This window comes from Oncorhynchus mykiss, chromosome 15 (assembly GCF_057628025.1).
Source record: "Oncorhynchus mykiss isolate SJ-2025 chromosome 15, ASM5762802v1, whole genome shotgun sequence".
NCBI classification, from domain to species: domain Eukaryota; kingdom Metazoa; phylum Chordata; class Actinopteri; order Salmoniformes; family Salmonidae; genus Oncorhynchus; species Oncorhynchus mykiss.
In genome coordinates, this window is record NC_143036.1 from 74,088,396 (window position 1) to 74,112,783 (window position 24,388).

Here is a 24,388-nt window from a genome sequence, read left to right on the forward strand (position 1 = left end):
CTGTATACCATAGCTTAGAACATACAGTCTCTGAATGTTAGTTCCGGCTGTAAATCCACCAAGCCTAATGGAAGCTGTGAGATGTAGTCGGTGTGTCTCTAGGTTGTGCATTCTGTTTCTTTCTGATTGTTGTTGTGTGTTGACAGTGCTGGCTGTGGGAGGACAGGCGCCATCTGTGCTATAGACTACACATGGAACCTACTAAAGGCTGGGGTACGTACAATATGAAACACACACACACACTCAAATTGTTGCTTTTGCTGTATCCTGGAGCACAGATAGACCACTGAGTGTATTGTTCTTGTTGGTTTGTAGAAGATTCCAGAAGATTTCAACGTGTTCCGGCTGATTCAGGAAATGAGAACACAGAGGCATTCAGCTGTTCAGACCAAGGTAATGTGGCATTCAGACCCAGATAATGTGGCGTTCAGCTGTTCAGACCCAGGTAATGTGGCATTCAGCTGTTCAGACCCAGGTAATGTGGCGTTCAGACCCAGGTAATGTGGCGTTCGGCTGTTCAGACCCATGTAATGTGACGTTCAGCTGTTCAGACCAAGGTAATGTGGCGTTCAGCTGTTCAGACCCAGGTAATGTGGCGTTCAGACCCATGTAATGTGACGTTCAGCTGTTCAGACCCAGGTAATGTGGCGTTCAGCTGTTCAGACCCAGGTAATGTGGCGTTCAGCTGTTCAGACCCAGGTAATGTGGCGTTCAGCTGTTCAGACCCAGGTAATGTGGCGTTCAGCTGTTCAGACCCAGGTAATGTGGCGTTCTGTGTTGCTGTGTCTGCGTCTCCATGGTTTAAAATGAACTTCTGGAGAGAGTTTGCTGCACTGAAAGTAAAGGGGCTGAATAATTTTGCACGCCCAATTTTTCAGTTTTTGATTTGTTAAAAAAGTTTGAAATATCCAATAAATGTCGTTCCACTTCATGATTGTGTCCCACTTGTCGTTGATTCTTCACAAAAAAATACAGTTTTATATCTTTATGTTTGAAGCCTGAAATGTGGCAAAAGGTCGCAAAGTTCAAGGGGGCCGAATACTTTCGCAAGGCACTGTATATGTATATGTGTCTGCGTCTCCATGGTTTAATATGTATATAAGTGCTGTCTTCAGTGTTCTGTGTTGCTGTATAATCCCAGTGGGCATTAGAACATCATGGCCCTGCCCGTCTGTGGGGAAAACAGCCTGTGGTTACCTAGATTACCTCACTGACTCATAGCAAAAACTTGACCTTTTTCAAATGCAATTTTCTTATTTCTTGACAAAGAGGTCAATAGGAAAGAATGGTGATTTTCCCTAATTTGTAGCCGTGGTTCAGGGGAATATGGACTGAGTATCTGAGTCTTGTTATGGTTTTAATATGAAGACAAGTGTTCTGCGTTGACTCACTGTCCACTTTCTGTCCCTTCTCTCCCTCCCCCACTCTCCCTCCCCCACTCTCCCTCCCCCACTCTCCCTCCCCCACTCTCCCTCCCCTCTCTCCCTCCATCTCCTATAGGAACAGTATGAGTTGGTTCACAGAGCCATCTCTCAGCTCTTTGAGAAACAGCTGCAGCTCCTGGAGAGCCCCACCAACTCAGAGATCCATGGTGGCATGGTGAGAACTATCGCAACACTACCCTAACACTACACTACCCTAACACTACACTACCCTAACACTACACATCCCCCCAACACACAACACACAACACTACAGCTCCTCAGAGCCCCACCAACTCAGAGATCCATGGTGGCATGGTGAGAACTATCACAACACTACCCTAACACTACACTACCCTAACACTACCCTAACACTACACTACCCTAACACTACACTACCCTAACACTACACATCCCCCCAACACACAACACACAACACTACAGCTCCTCAGAGCCCCACCAACTCAGAGATGCATGGTGAGAACTACCCCAACACTACACTACACTACCGCTCCTCAGAGCCCCACAATGCCATGGTGAGCATATCTCTACACAACATTAGCCTTTTCTACATTACCACACACTCTTACATTACAGCACCACCACATATAACATTACTGCACCACCACATATAACATTACATCACCACCACGTATAACATTACATTACAGCACCACCACGTATAACATTACATTACTGCACCACCACGTATAACATTACATTACTGCACCACCACGTATAACATTACATTACTGCACCACCACGTATAACATTACAGCACCACCACGTATAACATTACATTACTGCACCACCACGTATAACATTACATTACAGCACCACCACGTATAACATTACAGCACCACCACGTATAACATTACATTACTGCACCACCACGTATAACATTACATTACTGCACCACCACATAACATTACATTACAGCACCACCACGTATAACATTACATTACAGCACCACCACGTATAACATTACATTACAGCACCACCACGTATAACATTACATTACAGCACCACCACGTATAACATTACAGCACCACCACGTATAACATTACATTACTGCACCACCACGTATAACATTACATTACTGCACCACCACATAACATTACATTACAGCACCACCAAGTATAACATTACATTACAGCACCACCACGTATAACATTACATTACTGCACCACCACGTATAACATTACATTACAGCACCACCACGTATAACATTACATTACAGCACCACCACGTATAACATTACATTACTGCACCACCACGTATAACATTACATTACAGCACCACCACGTATAACATTACTGCACCACCACGTATAACATTACTGCACCACCACGTATAACATTACATTACTGCACCACCACGTATAACATTACATTACTGCACCACCACGTATAACATTACTGCACCACCACATATAACATTACATTACTGCACCACCACGTATTACATTACATTACAGCACCACGTATAATATTACATTACTGCACCACCACGTATAACACTACAGCACCACCACGTATAACATTACAGCACCACCACGTATAACATTACATTACAGCACCACCAAGTATAACATTACAGCACCACCACGTATAACATTACATTACAGCACCACCACGTATAACATTACATTACAGCACCACCACGTATAACATTACATTACTGCACCACCACGTATAACATTACATTACTGCACCACCACGTATAACATTACATTACTGCACCACCACGTATAACATGACATTACAGCACCACCACGTATAACATTACATTACAGCACCACCACGTATTACATTACTGCACCACCACGTATAACATTACATTACAGCACCACCACGTATAACATTACATTACAGCACCACCACGTATAACATTACTGCACCACCATGTATAACATTACATTACTGCACCACCACGTATAACATTACATTGCTGCACCACCACGTATAACATTACATTACTGCACCACCACGTATAACATTACATTACAGCACCACCACGTATAACATTACATTACAGCACCACCACGTATAACATTACTGCACCACCACATAACATTACATTACTGCACCACCACGTATACCATTACATTACTGCACCACCACGTATAACATTACATTACAGCACCACCACATATAACATTACAGCACCACCACGTATAACATTACATTACTGCACCACCACGTATAACATTACATTACTGCACCACCACGTATAACATTACTGCACCACCACGTATAACATTACAGCACCACCACGTATAACATTACATTACAGCACCACCACGTATAACATTACAGCACCACCACGTATAACATTACAGCACCACCACATATAACATTACAGCACCACCACGTATAACATTACAGCACCACCACGTATAACATTACATTACAGCACACCACGTATAACATTACATTACTGCACCACCACGTATAACATTACATTACTGCACCACCACGTATAACATTACTGCACCACCACGTATAACATTACATTACTGCACCACCACGTATAACATTACTGCACCACCACGTATAACATTACTGCACCACCACGTATAACATTACAGCACCACCACGTATAACATTACATTACAGCACCACCACGTATAACATTACATTACAGCACCACCACATATAACATTACAGCACCACCACGTATAACATTACAGCACCACCACGTATAACATTACAGCACCACCACGTATAACATTACATCACCACCACGTATAACATTACATTACAGCACCACCACGTATAACATTACATTACAGCACCACCACATATAACATTACAGCACCACCACGTATAACATTACACCACCACCACGTATAACATTACATTACAGCACCACCACGTATACCATTACATTACTGCACCACCACGTATACCATTACATTACTGCACCACCACGTATAACATTACATTACTGCACCACCACGTATAACATTACATTACAGCACCACCACGTATAACATTACATTACTGCACCACCACGTATAACATTACATTACAGCACCACCACATATAACATTACAGAACCACCACGTATAACATTACATTACTGCACCACCACGTATAACATTACATTACAGCACCACCACGTATAACATTACAGCACCACCACGTATAACATTACACCACCACCACGTATAACATTACATTACAGCACCACCACGTATAACATTACAGCACCACCACGTATAACATTACAGCACCACCACGTATAACATTACATTACAGCACACCACGTATAACATTACATTACTGCACCACCACGTATAACATTACATTACAGCACCACCACATATAACATTACATTACTCCACCACCACGTATAACATTACTGCACCACCACGTATAACATTACTGCACCACCACGTATAACATTACTTTACAGCACCACCACGTATAACATTACTGCACCACCACGTATAACATTACTGCACCACCACGTATAACATTACAGCACCACCACGTATAACATTACAGCACCACCACGTATAACATTACATTACAGCACCACCACATAACATTACAGCACCACCACGTATAACATTACAGCACCACCACGTATAACATTACAGCACCACCACGTATAACATTACAGCACCACCACGTATAACATTACATTACAGCACCACCACGTATAACATTACAGCACCACCACGTATAACATTACAGCACCACCACGTATAACATTACTGCACCACCACATATAACATTACATTACTGCACCACCACGTATAACATTACATTACATCACCACCACGTACAACATTACAGCACCACCACGTATAACATTACATTACAGCACCACCACGTATAACATTACAGCACCACCACGTATAACATTACATTACTGCACCACCACGTATAACATTACTGCACCACCACGTATAACATGACATTACAGCACCACCACGTATAACATTACATTACTGCACCACCACGTATAACATTACATTACTGCACCACCACGTATAACATTACATTACTGCACCACCACGTATAACATTACATTACAGCACCACCACGTATAACATTACAGCACCACCACGTATAACATTACATTACTGCACCACCACGTATAACATTACTGCACCACCACGTATAACATTACTGCACCACCACGTATAACATTACATTACTGCACCACCACGTATAACATTACAGCACCACCACGTATAACATTACATTACAGCACCACCACGTATAACATTACATTACTGCACCACCACGTATAACATTACATTACTGCACCACCACATATAACATTACATTACTGCACCACCACGTATAACATTACATTACAGCACCACCACGTATAACATTACATTACTGCACCACCACATATAACATTACATTACTGCACCACCACGTATAACATTACATTACTGCACCACCACGTATAACATTACATTACTGCACCACCACATATAACATTACATTACTGCACCACCACGTATAACATTACATTACTGCACCACCACGTATAACATTACACCACCACCACGTATAACATTACTGCACCACCACGTATAACATTACATTACAGCACCACCACGTATAACATTACATTTCTACCTCGCACAGCCCCAATACCTCCCAAATACTTGGCGTCACCACTCGAGCTAGACAATATTCTGCTTCTTCTTCCCCATCTCACAACACCCCATCACACTCACTCCCCCACAACACCCCATCACACTCACTCCCCCACAACACCCCATCACACTCACTCCCCCACAACACCCCATCACACTCACTCCCCCACAACACCCCATCACACTCACTCCCCCACAACACCCCATCACACTCACTCCCCCACAACACCCCATCACACTCACTCCCCCACAACACCCCATCACACTCACTCCCCCACAACACTAACACATGTCTGTCTTCTCTGAAGTGCTTCAGGTTCCAAATTCCTTCTCAGAAACAGAACGGCTGGCCATGTTGCCCCATTCTCCCCCGCTCTCTGCAATCACTCTCTCCCTCACTCACTCATTCTGTGTCACACACAAACACACTGTACTTTTTGTCTCCAGGAAATGTTATTAACTCACAATAATAAGAGCTTCTAAACTGATTCACTGAGCAGATGGGCTGGTCAGAGAGTTCTGCGAAGACAGACAGACAGACAGACAGACAGGGCTGTGTTCTAAGAATTTGACTGGCCTCAAGGTGTGGCAGAACTGTCTGTGTTGCTCTCTTCCTGCTATCACAGCAGCCTGTCGAGAGGGAGTCTGGGGAAAGAAGGAATAGAATGAAGAGGGAGGGAGGGACCCTACCCATTTGCTTTAATTAGGTCCTCTCTGCCTCTCTCTTCCCTACAGAACATCTGTCTGGCAGAACACACAGACACACACTTTCACTCTGGCTGGGATTTAATTACTGTATCACACAAACACTGACTACTCTCTCTCTCTCACACACACACACACACACACAGGATGTGTCCGAAGCTAAAGAAAGACAGGATGTTACTCCACGATGACAGAGGCCAAGCGAGAGAAAGAAAACTGACTTAGTCACACGATAAATCAAATCAAAATGTATTTGCCACCTGTGCCGAATACAACAAGTGTAGACTTTACCGTGAAATGCCGAATACAACAAGTGTAGACTTTACCGTGAAATGCTGAATACAACAAGTGTAGACTTTACCGTGAAATGCTGAATACAACAAGTGTAGACTTTACCGTGAAATGCCGAATACAACAAGTGTAGACTTTACCGTGAAATGCCGAATACAACAAGTGTAGACTTTACCGTGAAATGCAGAATACAACAAGTGTAGACTTTACCGTGAAATGCCGAATACAACAAGTGTAGACTTTACCGTGAAATGCTGAATACAACAAGTGTAGACTTTACCGTGAAATGCCGAATACAACAAGTGTAGACTTTACCGTGAAATGCCGAATACAACAAGTGTAGACTTTACCGTGAAATGCCGAATACAACAAGTGTAGACTTTACCGTGAAATGCTGAATACAACAAGTGTAGACTTTACCGTGAAATGCTGAATACAACAAGTGTAGACTTTACCGTGAAATGCCGAATACAACAAGTGTAGACTTTACCGTGAAATGCTGAATACAACAAGTGTAGACTTTACCGTGAAATGCTGAATACAACAAGTGTAGACTTTACCGTGAAATGCTGAATACAACAAGTGTAGACTTTACCGTGAAATGCCGAATACAACAAGTGTAGACTTTACCGTGAAATGCTGAATACAACAAGTGTAGACTTTACCGTGAAATGCTGAATACAACAAGTGTAGACTTTACCGTGAAATGCCGAATACAACAAGTGTAGACTTTACCGTGAAATGCTGAATACAAGCCCTTGACCAACAGTGCAGTTCAAGAAGAAAATATTTACTAAGTAGGCTAAAATAAAAAGTAACACAATAAGAATAACGAGGCTATATAGAGGGGTACCGGTACTGAGTCAGTGTGGAGGCTATATACAGGGGGCACCGGTACTGAGTCAGTGTGGAGGTTATATAGAGGGGTACCGGTACTGAGTCAGTGTGGAGGCTATATAGAGGGGGTACCGGTACTGAGTCAGTGTGGAGGCTATATACAGGGGCACCGGTACTGAGTCAGTGTGGAGGTTATATACAGGGGGCACCGGTACTGAGTCAGTGTGGAGGCTATATACAGGGGTACCGGTACTGAGTCAGTGTGGAGGCTATATACAGGGGGCACCGGTACTGAGTCAGTGTGGAGGCTATCTACAGGGGGCACCGGTACTGAGTCAGTGTGGAGGCTATATAGAGGGGGTACCGGTACTGAGTCAGTGTGGAGGCTATATAGAGGGGTACCGGTACTGAGTCAGTGTGGAGGCTATATACAGGGGGCACCGGTACTGAGTCAGTGTGGAGGCTATCTACAGGGGGCACCGGTACTGAGTCAGTGTGGAGGCTATATAGAGGGGGTACCGGTACTGAGTCAGTGTGGAGGCTATATAGAGGGGGTACCGGTACTGAGTCAGTGTGGAGGCTATATACAGGGGGCACCGGTACTGAGTCGGTGTGGAGGCTATATACAGGGGGCACCGGTACTGAGTCAGTGTGGAGGCTATATAGAGGGGTACCGGTACTGAGTCAGTGTGGAGGCTATATAGAGGGGTACCGGTACTGAGTCAGTGTGGAGGCTATATAGAGGGGGTACCGGTACTGAGTCAGTGTGGAGGCTATATACAGGGGTACCGGTACTGAGTCAGTGTGGAGGCTATATACAGGGGTACCGGTACTGAGTCAGTGTGGAGGCTATATACAGGGGGCACCGGTACTGAGTCAGTGTGGAGGCTATATACAGGGGGCACCGGTACTGAGTCAGTGTGGAGGCTATATAGAGGGGTACCGGTACTGAGTCAGTGTGGAGGCTATATACAGGGGGCACCGGTACTGAGTCAGTGTGGAGGCTATATAGAGGGGTACCGGTACTGAGTCAGTGTGGAGGCTATATACAGGGGGCACCGGTACTGAGTCAGTGTGGAGGCTATATACAGGGGGCACCGGTACTGAGTCAGTGTGGAGGCTATATAGAGGGGTACCGGTACTGAGTCAGTGTGGAGGCTATATACAGGGGGCACCGGTACTGAGTCAGTGTGGAGGTTATATAGAGGGGTACCGGTACTGAGTCAGTGTGGAGGCTATATACAGGGTGCACCGGTACTGAGTCAGTGTGGAGGCTATATACAGGGGGCACCGGTACTGAGTCAATGTGCAGGGGTACAGGCTAGTTGAGGTAATCTGTTCATGTAGGTGGGGGTGAAGGGGCTATGTATAGGTAACAAACAAACAGCGAGTAGCAGCAGTGTACAAGAGGGGGGGGGGGGGTCAATGTAAATTGTCCGGTGGCGATTTTTATGAGCAGTCTAATGGCTTGGGGGTAGAAGCTGTTGAGGAGCCTTTTGGTCCTAGACTCCGGTACCGCTTGCCGTGCGGTAGCAGAGAAAACAGTCTATAATTTGGGTGACTGGAGTCTCTGACAATTTTATGGGCTTTCCTCTGACACCGCCTATTATATAGGTCCTGGATGTACTGGGCCGTTCACACAACCCACTGTAGGTCAGATGCCGAGCAGTTGCCATGCCAGGCGGTGATGCAACTGGTCAGGATGCTCTCGATGGTGCAGCTGTAGAACCTTTTGAGGATCTGGGGGCCCATGTCAAATTTTTCCAGTTTCCTGAGGGGGGATAAGGTTTTGTCGTGCCCTCTTCACGCCTGTCTTGGTATATTTGAACCATGATAGTTGTGATATATATACACACATACACATTTTTGTAATAATGACAATTGCAACAATACTGAATGAACAATGAACACTTTTATTTTAACTTAATATAATACATATGGGCTTTTGGATGGGTGTTCTTAAGGTGATTCCACCTGGTTGGTGGTATGTTTTGATTTAGCCATTGCTGACCCCATGCTTACATCTTTATCACAAATAAGACACCTTGCTTTCCCTGGTGCCAATTCCATGTAATAGTCCCACACTGGTGCTCTGCTTTTCTCTGCCATCTGTAAAACACACACACAGCTCTGAAGTGACACTGATACTGAAGAGTCTGCCTAGGAGACAAATACTCTCAGCTGTTTGAATAAAAATAGAGTTTAAGTTATCTGTGATGAATGTTGAAAACAAAAACTGTCATTTCTATATGCAGGAAATCCTATTTTAATAATGGACATGGTAAGAATTGACGACCAAAGTGCGAGTCATAATTCCCGTGACACCTTCTAGCAACATCTGAAAAGCGGTTCCTTCGTTCATTTATTCCATAGGATATTTTTAGATTCACTTAAAATAAGGTCTGTGTTTCGTGTAGGCTTACACCACCGTGCCAATTTTACAACTGTGTAGATATCCATAGGACAAGGTAACTCTGATCAATATTGGCTAAATATAAGCCAAGATTTTGTAGAGTGGATTTATGAAAATATTTAGACAAACGTTACCTTATCCTAGTGAGATTTACACGGGTACCAAAACGCAGAGGTGGTTTAAACCTGAACGAAACACAGACCTTATCTGAAGTAGATCAAGACATTCTCTATGGAAGACATGAACAGAGGCGGTTTAAACCTGAACGAAACACAGACCTTATCTGAAGTAGATCAAGACATTCTCTATGGAAGACATGAACAGAGGCGGTTTAAACCTGAAGTAGATCAAGACATTCTCTATGGAAGACATGAACAGAGGCGGTTTAAACCTGAAGTAGATCAAGACATTCTCTATGGAAGACATGAACAGAGGTGGTTTAAACCTGAACGAAACACAGACCTTATCTGAAGTAGATCAAGACATTCTCTATGGAAGACATGAACAGAGGTGGTTTAAGCACAAAACACAGACCGTATCTGAAGTAGATCATGACATTCTCTATGGAAGACATGAACAGAGGCGGTTTAAGCCTGAACGAAACACAGACCTTATTGGAAAGTAGATCAAGACATTCTCTATGGAAGACATGAACAGAGGTGGTTTAAACCTGAACGAAACACAGACCTTATCTGAAGTAGATCATGACATTCTCTATGGAAGACATGAACAGAGGCGGTTTAAACCTGAACGAAACACAGACCTTATCTGAAGTAGATCAAGACATTCTCTATGGAAGACATGAACAGAGGTGGTTTAAGCACAAAACACAGACCGTATCTGAAGTAGATCATGACATTCTCTATGGAAGACATGAACAGAGGTGGTTTAAACCTGAAGCAGATGAAGACATTTTCTATGGAAGACATGAACGGTAAAATAACGAAGGAACCCCTTTCAAGTTCAGACGCAAGTTATTGCAGGAATTATAACGCATCGACTATTTCTCTCTAAACCATATACCTTTGACTATTACGAGCCTGCTGCTGCCTACCACCCCTCAGTCAGACTGCTCTATCAAATATCAAATCATAGACTTCACTATAATAAACACACAGAAATACGAGCCTTAGGTCAAATCTGGAAACTATCACCTCGAAAACAAAATGTTTATTCCGTTCCGTATTTTATCTAACGGGTGGCATCCATCAGTCTAAATATTCCTGTTACATTGCACAACCTTCAATGTTATGTCATATTAGTTTGCAAAGAGCCTTGTGGCCCAAACTGTTGCATATACCATGACTCTGTGTGCAATGAACACGAGAAGTGACACAATTTCACCTGGTTCACCTCTGCTAACCTGGATTTATTTTAGCTAAATAGGCAGGTTTAAAAATATATACTTGTGTATTGATTTTAAGAAAGGCATTGCTTTTTATGGTTAGGAACACGTTGGAGCAACGACAGTCGTTGATTGATTGTTTTTTATAAGATAAGTTTAATGCTAGCTAGCAACTTACCCTGGCTTGCTGCATTTGCGTAACAGGCAGTCTCCTCGTGGAGTGCAATGTGAGGCAGGTGGTTAGAGCGTTGGACTAGTTATAACTGCAAGATTGTGTCCCCCGAGCTGACATGGTGAAAATCTGTCGTTCTGCAGACCAAGGCAGAACGTTCCTAGGCCGTCATTGAAAATAAGAATGTGTTCTTAACTGACTTGCCTAGTTAAATAAAGGTGTAAAATTTTAAATAAATAAAAATCGGTGCCCAAAAATACCGACTTCCGATTATGAAAACTTGAAATCGGCCCTAATTAATCGGCCATTCCGATTAATCGGTCGACCTCTAGTGTGTATTCTGTGTACTGTAATCATGTCTATACAGGCACATCTATAGTCCCACTGTTGGCTATGTTTAGCAACTAGTTAGCAACAAATGCTTTTATACATAAACACTGTTTGGACACAGACTACCCAGTATAATCTCCCTATTTAGGAACAGAAGACTGGGGCAATGGCAGGACCAATAGCCACACACACCACACACACTGGCACACATGACCAGGGTGACCTGAGCTGACCTCCTTACCTCATTGTGTTTGATATAGATTTGGACGCTACACACACGCCTACTGTTCAGCCAGCCCCTGGGACCATGTATAGGAAACCCCAGTGATGATACGAACAGGACTGGAAACCATGTTGCCTTGCTGTTATTAGAACCAGTGCAGACAGACCCAAATGATAAACGGTACATTAGCTAAAGTTTTTATTTTCTTCATCCCTCTGTTTCTTCTCCTCTTCAGGACGATGGGCTCAGCCCAGAGAAAGCTGGACACCACTCAGACGAGGAGCGATGGGACACACCGCCCCCCAAACCACCCCGCGTACGCAGGTACAGTACAGTGACTTCATCATGTATTCAACAACACTGTATATACTCAGCCCTGGTTGGTGTTCTAGCCTGCCGTTTGTCTGGAAATTGGAAATGTGTTTTTTTGCATATCCCAACTTCCCCTGAGAGACGCTCCAACCGTTAGGCTGCCGTCCACCCAACATTCCTCTGTGTGTGTGTGTGTGTTTTGACCCTGTACCGGCACCCCCCTGTATACAGTGTTGTTATTTCACTGCTGCTCTTTAATTTCTTGTTACTTTAACTTTTATTCTTCTCCGTGTTTTTTGAAACTGCGCTGTTGGTTAGGGGCTCGTAAGGAAGCACTGTCAGGTGCTACACCTGTTCTATTCAGCACATGTGACTAATACAATTTGATTTGATGTTTTGAGTGTGTATTTAGTGTGTGTGTGGGGGATGTTTTGAGTGTGTATTTAGTGTGTGTGTGTGTGTGTGTGGGGGGGGGATGTTTTGAGTGAGTGTGTGTGTTCACCAGTGTCTAGATACGGCTGGAATTCATCAGGGACTCAAGGTCAGACACAGTGAATCATGGTCCTCTCACACATTCTCAGTGTCACCACATCACCATGTCATCACGCCCCCAAAAGTCACATCTATGGACTGGTCTAGGACCTGTACTCAGTACTGGAGGCTCTTTCTGGTCTAGGACCTGTACTCAGTACTGGAGGCTCTTTCTCGTCTGGTCTAGGACCTGTACTCAGTACTGGAGGCTCTTTCTGGTCTAGGACCTGTACTCAGTACTGGACGCTCTTTCTGGTCTAGGACCTGTACTCAGTACTGGAGGCTCTTTCTCGTCTGGTCTAGGACCTGTACTCAGTACTGGAGGCTCTTTCTGGTCTAGGACCTGTACTCAGTACTGGACGCTCTTTCTGGTCTAGGACCTGTACTCAGTACTGGAGGCTCTTTCTCATCTGGTCTAGGACCTGTACTCAGTACTGGAGGCTCTTTCTGGTCTAGGACCTGTACTCAGTACTGGAGGCTCTTTCTGGTCTAGGACCTGTACTCAGTACTGGAGGCTCTTTCTGGTCTAGGACCTGTACTCAGTACTGGAGACTCTTTCTGGTCTAGGACCTGTACTCAATACTGGAGGCTCTTTCTGGGCTGGTCTAGGACCTGTACTCAGTACTGGAGACTCTTTCTGGGCTGGTCTAGGACCTGTACTCAGTACGTCTGACCATTGCGTGAATCAAACCCTCAGTAATGTTATATTAGGAGCTCTGTGGTTGTCATCATCCCATCATGCCCTACTCATCAACAACATACAGGTACCTGCCAAAATAAAGGAAACACTTGAGTAAATGAGGACACAGAGTATATTGAATGTGTGGTCCATACAGGTCTGGTTCCTGAGTTAATTAAGCAATTAACATCCCATCATGCTTAGGGTCATGTATAACAATACCCAGTTTTGCCCATTATCTTGGCTACCATGGCTAGAAGAAGAGATCTCAGTGACTTTGAGTCTCAAATGAGCATGGGGGGGTTAGTGTGTGTGTGTTTGTGTGTTTGTGTGTGTCAGTCACCAGATTTCAACCTAATGGAACATTTATGGTAGATTCTGAAGCAGTGACTGAGACAGCGTTTTCCACCACTATCAACAGAACCCCAAATGATGTAATTTCTTGTGGAAGAATGATCTCGCGTCCCTCCAATAGACTTCTAGACACTTGTAGAATCTATGACAAGGTGCATTGAAGCTGTTCTGGCTCGTGGTCCATTGAAGCTGTTCTGGCTCGTGGTGCCCCAACACCCTATTAAACCACTTTATGTTGGTGTTTCCTTTATTTTGACAGTTACCTGAACCTACTGACCGTAACAGAGATCTTCAAGCCACTTGCCTGACTGTGCTCCTAGCCGGCTGACTGTGCTCCTAGCCGGCTGACTGTGCTCCTAGCCGGCTGACTGTGCTCCTAGCCGGCTGACTGTGCTCCTAGCCGGCTGACTGTGCTCCTAGCCGGCTGACTGTGCGCCTAGCCGGCTGACTGTAGTCTCTCTGAGAACACACTCACTGTGCTCCTAGCTGACTGTGCTCCTAGCTGACTGTGCTCCTAGCCAGCTGACTGTGCTCCTAGCCAGCTGACTGTGCTCCTAGCCAGCTGACTGTGCTCCTAGCCAGCTGACTGTGCTCCTAGCCAGCTGACTGTAGTCTCTCTGAGAACACACTGACTGTGCTCCTAGCCAGCTGACTGTAGTCTCTCTGAGAACACACTGACTGTGCTCCTAGCTGACTGTGCTCCTAGCTGACTGTGCTCCTAGCTGACTGTGCTCCTAGCTAACTGTGCTCCTAGCCAGCTGACTGTGCTCCTAGCCAGCTGACTGTACTCCTAGCTAGCTGACTGTAGTCTCTCTGAGAACACACTGACTGTGCTCCTAGCTGACTGTGCTCCTAGCTGACTGTGTTCCTAGCTGACTGTGCTCCTAGCCAGCTGACTGTACTCCTAGCCAGCTGACTGTACTCCTAGCCAGCTGACTGTAGTCTCTCTGAGAACACTCTGACTGTACTCCTAGCCAGCTGACTGTACTCCTAGCCAGCTGACTGTGCTCCTAGCCAGCTGACTGTGCTCCTAGCCAGCTGACTGTGCTCCTAGCCAGCTGACTGTACTCCTAGCCAGCTGACTGTAGTCTCTCTGAGAACACACTGACTGTGCTCCTAGCCAGCTGACTGTAATCTCTCTGAGAACACACTGACTGTGTGTGTGTGCTGCTCAGTCATGTGCAGGGCATTAACCTGCGTTTGTCATCATGTGATCTTTATTTGGCACATGTCCACATCCTGCTGAAAGTGTGAGAGTTCAGGAGATGGAACTTGACAGTTCACACACCTTTCTGAAGAGCTGAATGTTCCATCCCCCTGTGGTTACCGTGGTTACCATGTCACCCACTCTAGCAGACTACCTCAGTTTCCTGGAAAGAAAGGCTGGTCGACTGATCTGAGTTCCATTCAGCCAGATTCCACTGTGTTGTCACATTGGAGTTCTACCGTGGTATTACCCCTGTGTTCACTGGGTGACTGTGTTACCCCCTGTGTTCACTGGGTGACTGTGTTACCCCCTGTGTTCACTGGGTGACTGTGTTACCCCCTGTGTTCACTGGGTGACTGTGTTACCCCCTGTGTTCACTGGGTGACTGTGTTACCCCCTGTGTTCACTGGGTGACTGTGTTACCCCCTGTGTTCACTGGGTGACTGTGTTACCCCCTGTGTTCACTGGGTGACTGTGTTACCCCCTGTGTTCACTGGGTGACTGTGTTACCCCCTGTGTTCACTGGGTGACTGTGTTACCCCCTGTGTTCACTGGGTGACTGTGTTACCCCCTGTGTTCACTGGGTGACTGTGTTACCCCCTGTGTTCACTGGGTGACTGTTACCCCTTGTGTTCACTGGGTGACTGTGTTACCCCCTGTGTTCACTGGGTGACTGTGTTACCCCCTGTGTTCACTGGGTGACTGTGTTACCCCCTGTGTTCACTGGGTGACTGTGTTACTCCCTGTGTTTACTGGGTGACTGTTACCCCCTGTGTTTACTGGGTGACTGTGTTACCCCCTGTGTTTACTGGGTGACTGTTACCCCCTGTGTTCACTGGGTGACTGTTACCCCTTGTGTTCACTGGGTGACTGTGTTACCCCCTGTGTTCACTGGGTGACTGTTACCCCTTGTGTTCACTGGGTGACTGTGTTACCCCCTGTGTTCACTGGGTGACTGTGTTACCCCCTGTGTTCACTGGGTGACTGTTACCCCTTGTGTTCACTGGGTGACTGTGTTACCCCCTGTGTTCACTGGGTGACTGTGTTACCCCCTGTGTTCACTGGGTGACTGTGTTACCCCCTGTGTTCACTGGGTGACTGTGTTACTCCCTGTGTTTACTGGGTGACTGTTACCCCCTGTGTTTACTGGGTGACTGTGTTACCCCCTGTGTTTACGGGGTGACTGTGTTACCCCCTGTGTTCACGGGGTGACTGTGTTACCCCCTGTGTTCACGGGGTGACTGTGTTACCCCCTGTGTTCACGGGGTGACTGTGACCCCCTGTGTTCACGGGGTGACTGTGTGACCCCCTGTGTTCACGGGGTGACTGTGTGACCCCCTGTGTTCACGGGGTGACTGTGTTACCCCCCTGTGTTCACGGGGTGACTGTGTTACCTACCCCCTGTGTTCACGGGGTGACTGTGTTACCCCCTGTGTTACACCCTGTGTTACCCCCTGTGTTTACTGGGTGACTGTGTTACACACATTGTATTGGATGATCTGCTCTTATGTTCTGATGTATTTCAGGTAGATTGCTGTGGTAAATCCATGATATTATGTACGTTTGGAGAAGTTGTGTTTGATGTAGATACATGTTGTGCCCCTCTATTGTAGTGTACATTGACGTCTGCCATCTAGTGGTAGAATTTTAGCATAAATTTGAAGTTTGAATTGCTATCGCTGTCTTAATTTCTCTCTCCCATTTTCTCTCCCCCCCCCCCTCGCCATCCTCCTCTCGCTCCGTCTCTTGCGTTCCCCCCCCTCTCTCTCCCCCTCTCTCTTCTCTCCTTTCTCTCCTCTCTCTCTCCCTCTCTCTCCCTCTCTCTCTCTCTCTCTCTCTCTCCCTCTCTCCTCTCTCTCTCTCCTCTCTCTCCTCTCTCTCCTCTCTCTCCCTCTCTCTCTCTCTCTCTCTTCCCCCCCCCCCCTTCTCAGCAGTCAGTTGGAAGGGGACGTGAAAGAGGAGATCCTTCAGCCCCCAGAGCCTCGCCCGGTTCCTCCCATCCTGACCCCGTCTCCCCCCTCTGCCTTCCCCACCGTCACCAACGTACGTCAGGACAACGACCGCTACCACCCCAAGCCGGTCATCCACGTCCTATCCTCTGCACAACAACAACAACAACAACAGCAGCAGCAGCCCCAGAAAGCCCAACAGTCCCCCGACCTGAAGGACAACTATAACAAGACATCGTTGGATAGTGTCCCCTCAGGAGGCCCCCCTGCCCAGGCCCCCTCTCCCTCCTCCCCCTCCCCAGTGGATGGGGCAGTGCGTCTAGAGAGGAAGCTGAGTATTGAGATACAGAAGGTTCCGTTACAGGAGGGTCCTAAGAGCTTCGATGGTAACAGCAGGCTGCAAAGATCCCTTGCCTTCAAGGCCCGGTCCAACACCTCCAGTTCCTCTCTTTCTGAGGACTCAGGGGCCGACGGGGGGCCCCCCAACATGATGCACCAGGGCGCCTTCGGACCCCTCCCCTCCCGCCCCAACCACCTGCCCCTTAAGGGGGAGAAGGCGGGTCAGGCAGGCTGGATCAGCCCAGAGAAAGCCCCCACACCTCCAGCCCTGGTGGCTGGGTCAGAGAGCACCCCCACCTCCAATCTGACCTCTTCCCAGCCCCACTCCTCCACCTCCACCCCTGTCAGGACTGCTCTGAGCTTCACCAATCCTCTGCACTCAGACTTCCCTGATGTGAAGGGAGATGGAGGAGGGGAGGGTTCCAGACCCTCCTGGTCCTCCAAGGCTACGGCCACAGTTACGGCGGCCCACGGCGAACACCCGCCCAGGAAGGTGTCGACCATGTCCATCGCCGAGCAACGTTCGCCGACGGAAACGGCATCAAGTACGTGGTTACGTTAGAGCTTTTACTAACTAGCCTACTTCCCTAACTCTGTTGGGCTGTGGTACTACTGACTAAAACAGACTAGGGACCAGACACAGGGACAGAAGATGGGCTGGGAGTGGGGGTCAGAGCTGGGTTCAAACACTATTTGAAATCATTGCAAATACCTTATCTGTGCTTGAGAGAGCTTGCCTGGGGGCAATTTACATCTCCAGGAAGACTAAAGCAAACGCTGAAAGTATGTTAAAGATTTCAAATAGTCTTTGAACCCAGGTGGTCTGGCTGGGGTCCTATTATAAGGGCTGACTAAGGGTCAGTGGTTGTTGTGGTCAGCTGTAGGGTGGAGTAGCAGCTGACAGGCAGATCTAGGGTCAGTTTGTGGAGAGCTGGAGTCTACGTCCGTGGCCAGAGGGCACTGGCAGGCCACACTGTAATGACAGGCTGTTGAAGGCAGTCTAGACACACACACACAGACAAGGTATGGAGACCACAGATCTACATAAACACACAGCACTGCGAGGGACAATGGAGACTGACCAGTCCAACTGACAGTTTCAGACCACTGGCTTGCCATATAGAGTAATTATATACACACAGACTTGCTTATGGACTGCTTATGTGGAGAATTAACATTTTAATTATGTATAAAACAGATAATGTTTGGATACATTGAATATATTGTTATAAAACTTGTTAAACCATGGAACTAAAATGATCGTCTTGTAACCCCCCCCCCCCCCAAAAAAAAAGTGTCAATAAACTGAATTATTTCTGTATTGTTTCTTCCAACTCTGACCTGCTATAGTCACTCATTTTCTTAACTACAGTAAATACATAATCTGCCATTTTACCATGGTAACCCAGTCCTAGTCCGCTGTAGGATGAGGACAACACACACACACACACACACACACACACACACACACACACACACACACACACACACACATAATGGTGTCTCACTGGAGCTAATAAACTGACCACGGCACGATAGTGTCACACCACACTGTCCATGTTATTAGATGGTGTCTAGATCCATATTTCATCTGCTCCAGCAGGCCTTGGTTTAGGGTTTAGGCTGTAGGCTGTAGACTCCAGCAGGCCTTGTTTAGGTTGTCGACTCCAGCAGGCCTTGGTTTAGGGTTTAGGCTGTAGGCTGTAGACTCCAGCAGGCCTTGTTTAGGTTGTCGACTCCAGCAGGCCTTGGTTTAGGGTTTAGGCTGTAGACTCAGCAGGCCTTGTTTAGGTTGTCGACTCCAGCAGGCCTTGTTTAGGCTGTAGACTCCAGCAGGCCTTGGCTTAGGCTGTAGACTCCAGCAGGCCTTGGTTTAGGGTTTAGGCTGTAGGCTCCAGCAGGCCTTGGTTTAGGGTTTAGGCTCCAGCAGGCCTTGGTTTAGGGTTTAGGCTGTAGACTCCAGCAGGTTTAGGGTTTAGGCTGTAGACTCCAGCAGGCCTTGGTTTAGGCTGTAGGCTCCAGCAGGCCTTGGCTTAGGCTGTAGGCTGTAGACTCTAGCAGGCCTTGGTTTAGGGTTTAGGCTCCAGCAGGCCTTGGTTTAGGGTTTAGGCTGTAGACTCCAGCAGGTTTAGGGTTTAGGCTGTAGACTCCAGCAGGTTTAGGGTTTAGGCTGTAGACTCCAGCAGGCCTTGGTTTAGGCTGTAGGCTCCAGCAGGCCTTGGCTTAGGCTGTAGGCTGTAGACTCTAGCAGGCCTTGGTTTAGGGTTTAGGCTGTAGACTCCAGCAGGTCTTGGTTTAGGGTTTAGGCTGTAGACTCCAGCAGGCCTTGGTTTAGGCTGTAGACTCCAGGCTCAAGTTGGAGTTACCATAGTATTATGTGACAGTGAAGGGACAGAACAGGACGGTACAGGATGCTGAGTGGGGCTATGTAAAGATGGTGGAGTTTTGTCTATGGGTTGTGTGGGAGGAAACAGCTGGTAAGTCTTAACATGAGGGGTAATGTAACTCTTAGGTGGGGTTATGTTGAGAGGGGTAATGTAAGACTTGTCAGTCTGTTATTGGATGATTTGTTGACTGTGTGAAATGTTCTGAGTGTGAGATGAGTAAACATCTGATCATGTGTGTCTACGGGTGCTGCTGTTCATGTCTCTGCGCTCATGGCATGTGGTGCTTTCTGCCCTTCCGTGCTTGGCGGGGGAGGTGTGTCTGCCTGCATGTCAGCCCATTGGAAGTGGGCCATTAGCGGTGCTCTGTGGGCCAAAGCATGGATTAATCTAACATCTGTCTGTGGTGCAAACAGGGCTGGTGTTCTGCTGGCCTCCGGCTGCCCCACGACTGAGCTGGTTCTCAATGTAGGTTATATCCCAAACGGCTCCCTATATAGTGAACTACCTTTGACACAAGGGTGCCTTTTGGGACACAGACTGTAATGTACCAGGCTGTTTATTCTTTCCCCAAGGAGAGATGTTGCTTGACCTCAACAGGGTGTTTCAGACAGGAGAGATGTTGCTTGACCTCAATAGGGTGTTTCAGACAGGAGAGATGTTGCTTGACCTCAACAGGGTGTTTCAGACAGGAGAGATGTTGCTTGACCTCAACAGGGTGTTTCAGACAGGAGAGATGTTGCTTGACCTCAACAGGCTGTTTCAGACAGGAGAGATGTTGCTTGACCTCAACAGGCTGTTTCAGACAGGAGAGATGTTGCTAGGCCTCAACAGGGCGTTTCAGACAGGAGAGATGTTGCTGGGCCTCAACAGGGTGTTTCAGACAGATGTTGCTAGGCCTCAACAGGGTGTTTCAGACAGATGTTGCTAGGCCTCAACAGGGTCTTTCAGACAGGAGAGATGTTGCTGGGCCTCAACAGGGCGTTTCAGACAGGAGAGATGTTGCTAGGCCTCAACAGGGCGTTTCAGACAGGAGAGATGTTGCTTGACCTCAACAGGCTGTTTCAGACAGGAGAGATGTTGCTTGACCTCAACAGGCTGTTTCAGACAGGAGAGATGTTGCTGGGCCTCAACAGGGTGTTTCAGACAGATGTTGCTAGGCCTCAACAGGGTGTTTCAGACAGATGTTGCTAGGCCTCAACAGGGTGTTTCAGACAGATGTTGCTAGGCCTCAACAGGGTGTTTCAGACAGGAGAGATGTTGCTAGGCCTCAACAGGGTGTTTCAGACAGGAGAGATGTTGCTAGGCCTCAACAGGGTGTTTCAGACAGGAGAGATGTTGCTAGGCCTCAACAGGGTGTTTCAGACAGGAGAGATGTTGCTAGGCCTCAACAGGGTGTTTCAGACAGGAGAGATGTTGCTGGGCCTCAACAGGGCGTTTCAGACAGGAGAGAGGTTGCTGGGCCTCAACAGGGCATTTCAGACAGGAGAGATGTTGCTAGGCCTCAACAGGGCGTTTCAGACAGGAGAGATGTTGCTAGGCCTCAACAGGGCGTTTCAGACAGGAGAGATGTTGCTAGGCCTCAACAGGGCGTTTCAGACAGGAGAGATGTTGCTAGGCCTCAACAGGGTGTTTCAGACAGGAGAGATGTTGCTTTTTCTGCTTGTGTTTCCCTCTGCCCTTTGTCAGAGTAGTGTTAGGCTGGGTCTGAGTGAGGAAGAAAACAGTGTCTGGGAGGATAGTTGATGTGGAAAGACTCCTCAGTGGAGATGGAAGGATGGAGATAGTGGGGAAGGGAAGGGATGGAGAGGAGAGTGCTGTGAGCATGTGAGATGTCAGGCTTGGATGAGTTGAGGCAGACTGAGCAGGCAGTTTGTGTGTGTGTGTGTGTGTGTGTGTGTGAGGCCAAGCACCAGGAGATGTTTCAGTGGGCCCTGGAAAGGTGGGTGGCTGGGATGGATTTGTGTGGGGGGGGGGAACAGTGCATGTGTACCAACCAACCGTGTGCACGGGTGTAAAGCCTCCTATACTGCCACGCTACACACAATGGCCTGACAATCACTTAACTGCCCAGAGATGGGATTTTGATCAAAGGCAGCTGATGGGAATCGAGCGATATCCTAATCATGATCTCAAAATCACCTGATCTCTGATTGTATGATCTCTGATTGTATGATCTCTGATTGTATGATCTCTGATTGTATGATCGCTGATTGTATGATCGCTGATTGTATGATCTCTGATTGTATGATCTCTGATTGTATGATCTCTGATTGTATGATCTCTGATTGTATGATCTCTGATTGTATGATCTCTGATCGTATGATCTCTGATTGTATGATCTCTGATTGTATGATCTCTGATTGTATGATCGCTGATTGTATGATCGCTGATTGTATGATCGCTGATTGTATGATCTCTGATTGTATGATCTCTGATTGTATGATCTCTGATTGTATGATCGCTGATTGTATGATCGCTGATTGTATGATCTCTGATTGTATGATCTCTGATTGTATGATCTCTGATTGTATGATCTCTGATTGTATGATCTCTGATTGTATGATCTCTGATTGTATGATCTCTGATTGTATGATCTCTGATTGTATGATCTCTGATTGTATGATCTCTGATTGTATGATCTCTGATTGTATGATCTCTTCGCTTGTGATTGAAACAGCTGTGATGGGAATGATTGAATGGTTTGGTGTTGATTCTGGCTCTGCTTGGCTTTGTGGCGTGTTGTCTTGGGGTGGTTATGGCTCTGAATCTGGGAGGATGTATTCTGAGCTTGTCTCTCTGGCTGCATCTGAAATGGTACCTTTGTCTTTACACTGCACTACTTCATCTAGGGCTCTGGCTAAAAGTAGTGCACTACTTCACCTAGGGCTCTGGCTAAAAGTAGTGCACTACTTCACCTAGGGCTCTGGCTAAAAGTAGTGCACTACTTCACCTAGGGCTCTGGCTAAAAGTAGTGCACTACTTCACCTAGGGCTCTGGCTGAAAGTAGTGCACTACTTCACCTAGGGCTCTGGCTAAAAGTAGTGCACTACTTCACCTAGGGCTCTGGCTAAAAGTAGTGCACTACTTCACCTAGGGCTCTGGCTGAAAGTAGTGCACTACTTCACCTAGGGCTCTGGCTAAAAGTAGTGCACTACTTCATCTAGGGCTCTGGCTAAAAGTAGTGCACTACTTCACCTAGGGCTCTGGCTAAAAGTAGTGCACTACTTCACCTAGGGCTCTGGCTAAAAGTAGTGCACTACTTCATCTAGGGCTCTGGCTAAAAGTAGTGCACTACTTCACCTAGGGCTCTGGCTAAAAGTAGTGCACTACTTCACCTAGGGCTCTGGCTAAAAGTAGTGTACTTAATCATTAGGAATAGGGCACCATTTCAGATGTACCTGTTTCTCGCTGTCGTTTGATTGTTGATTGGCCGTCAATTTGACCTTTGACCCCTGGTAATAACCCCTGCTGTACTCTGACCTCTGACCCAGACAGTGACCAGAGTGAAGATTTCCCTCCCCCTCTACCTGAGAGAACCCCAGAGTCCTTCATTTTGGCCACAGGTGTGTTTTAACGGTCCCAGTCTTGGTCTCATACATCAGGAATGGTGAGCTGTAGTAAGATGTCTGGCATCATGAGACGACAGACAAGGGAGGGTCTGCAATTTCCAACATCCTGGAGAGCCAATGTGTTGCAGGCTTTTGTTCCATCCCAACTGTAAGTTAACACATCTGATTTAAAATGATCAACTAATCATAGTCTCCTATTTAAATTGTGAAAAGGGGAATTGAGTGTTTTAGACTTGGGCTGGAACAAAAACCTGCACCTTCGGGCATTCTTCAGCCCTCCAGGACTGGCTCCACCCCTTGGTCTGCCCGCTGTCTTCTGCTGCAGTGTGGTGGCTTGACACAAGAGGGCGCCAGAAACAACTCTGCAGACCTTGAACATGGATAGTTTTGCCGCCTTCTCAGTCATCTCAGCTTCAGAACTTCCAGATGACTTTTGTTATGACTGTTGTTGATGAGAGAGCATGGAAATGAAATGACCAGCTTTTTAGTTAAGTCAACTCTGATTCTCTGCAGTATATATCCAGTCTGGAAGCCAGACACCACCATATGAAGGGGGGGGGGCTCCTCGAGTGGCTCCTCGAGTGGCTCCTCGAGTGGCTCCTCGAGTGGCTCCTCGAGTGGCTCCTCGAGTGGCTCCTCGAGTGGCTCCTCGAGTGGTTCAGCGGTCTAAGGCACTGCATCTCAGTGCTAGAGGCGT

General features: G+C 46.8%; 1 protein-coding gene across 5 annotated transcripts in view; it reads left to right on the forward strand.

Moving 5' to 3' along the window:
* The window catches only part of LOC149978183 (tyrosine-protein phosphatase non-receptor type 12-like), a 103,336-nt gene that overhangs the window by 66,031 nt on the left and 12,917 nt on the right, over nt 1-24,388 (forward strand). For 2 of the 5 annotated variants that reach the window (XM_090201176.1, XM_090201175.1), the window contains exons 9-13: nt 147-213; nt 316-393; nt 1,501-1,599; nt 12,600-12,688; nt 17,382-18,280. In XM_090201176.1, coding sequence (XP_090057302.1) covers nt 147-213; nt 316-393; nt 1,501-1,599; nt 12,600-12,688; nt 17,382-18,280 — 1,232 coding nt within the window. Of the gene's footprint in view, nt 1-146; nt 214-315; nt 394-1,500; nt 1,600-12,599; nt 12,689-17,378; nt 18,281-23,613; nt 23,686-24,388 lie in introns of all 5 variants that reach the window. The other 3 variants (XM_090201172.1, XM_090201173.1, XM_090201174.1) reach the window with 3 other exon arrangements.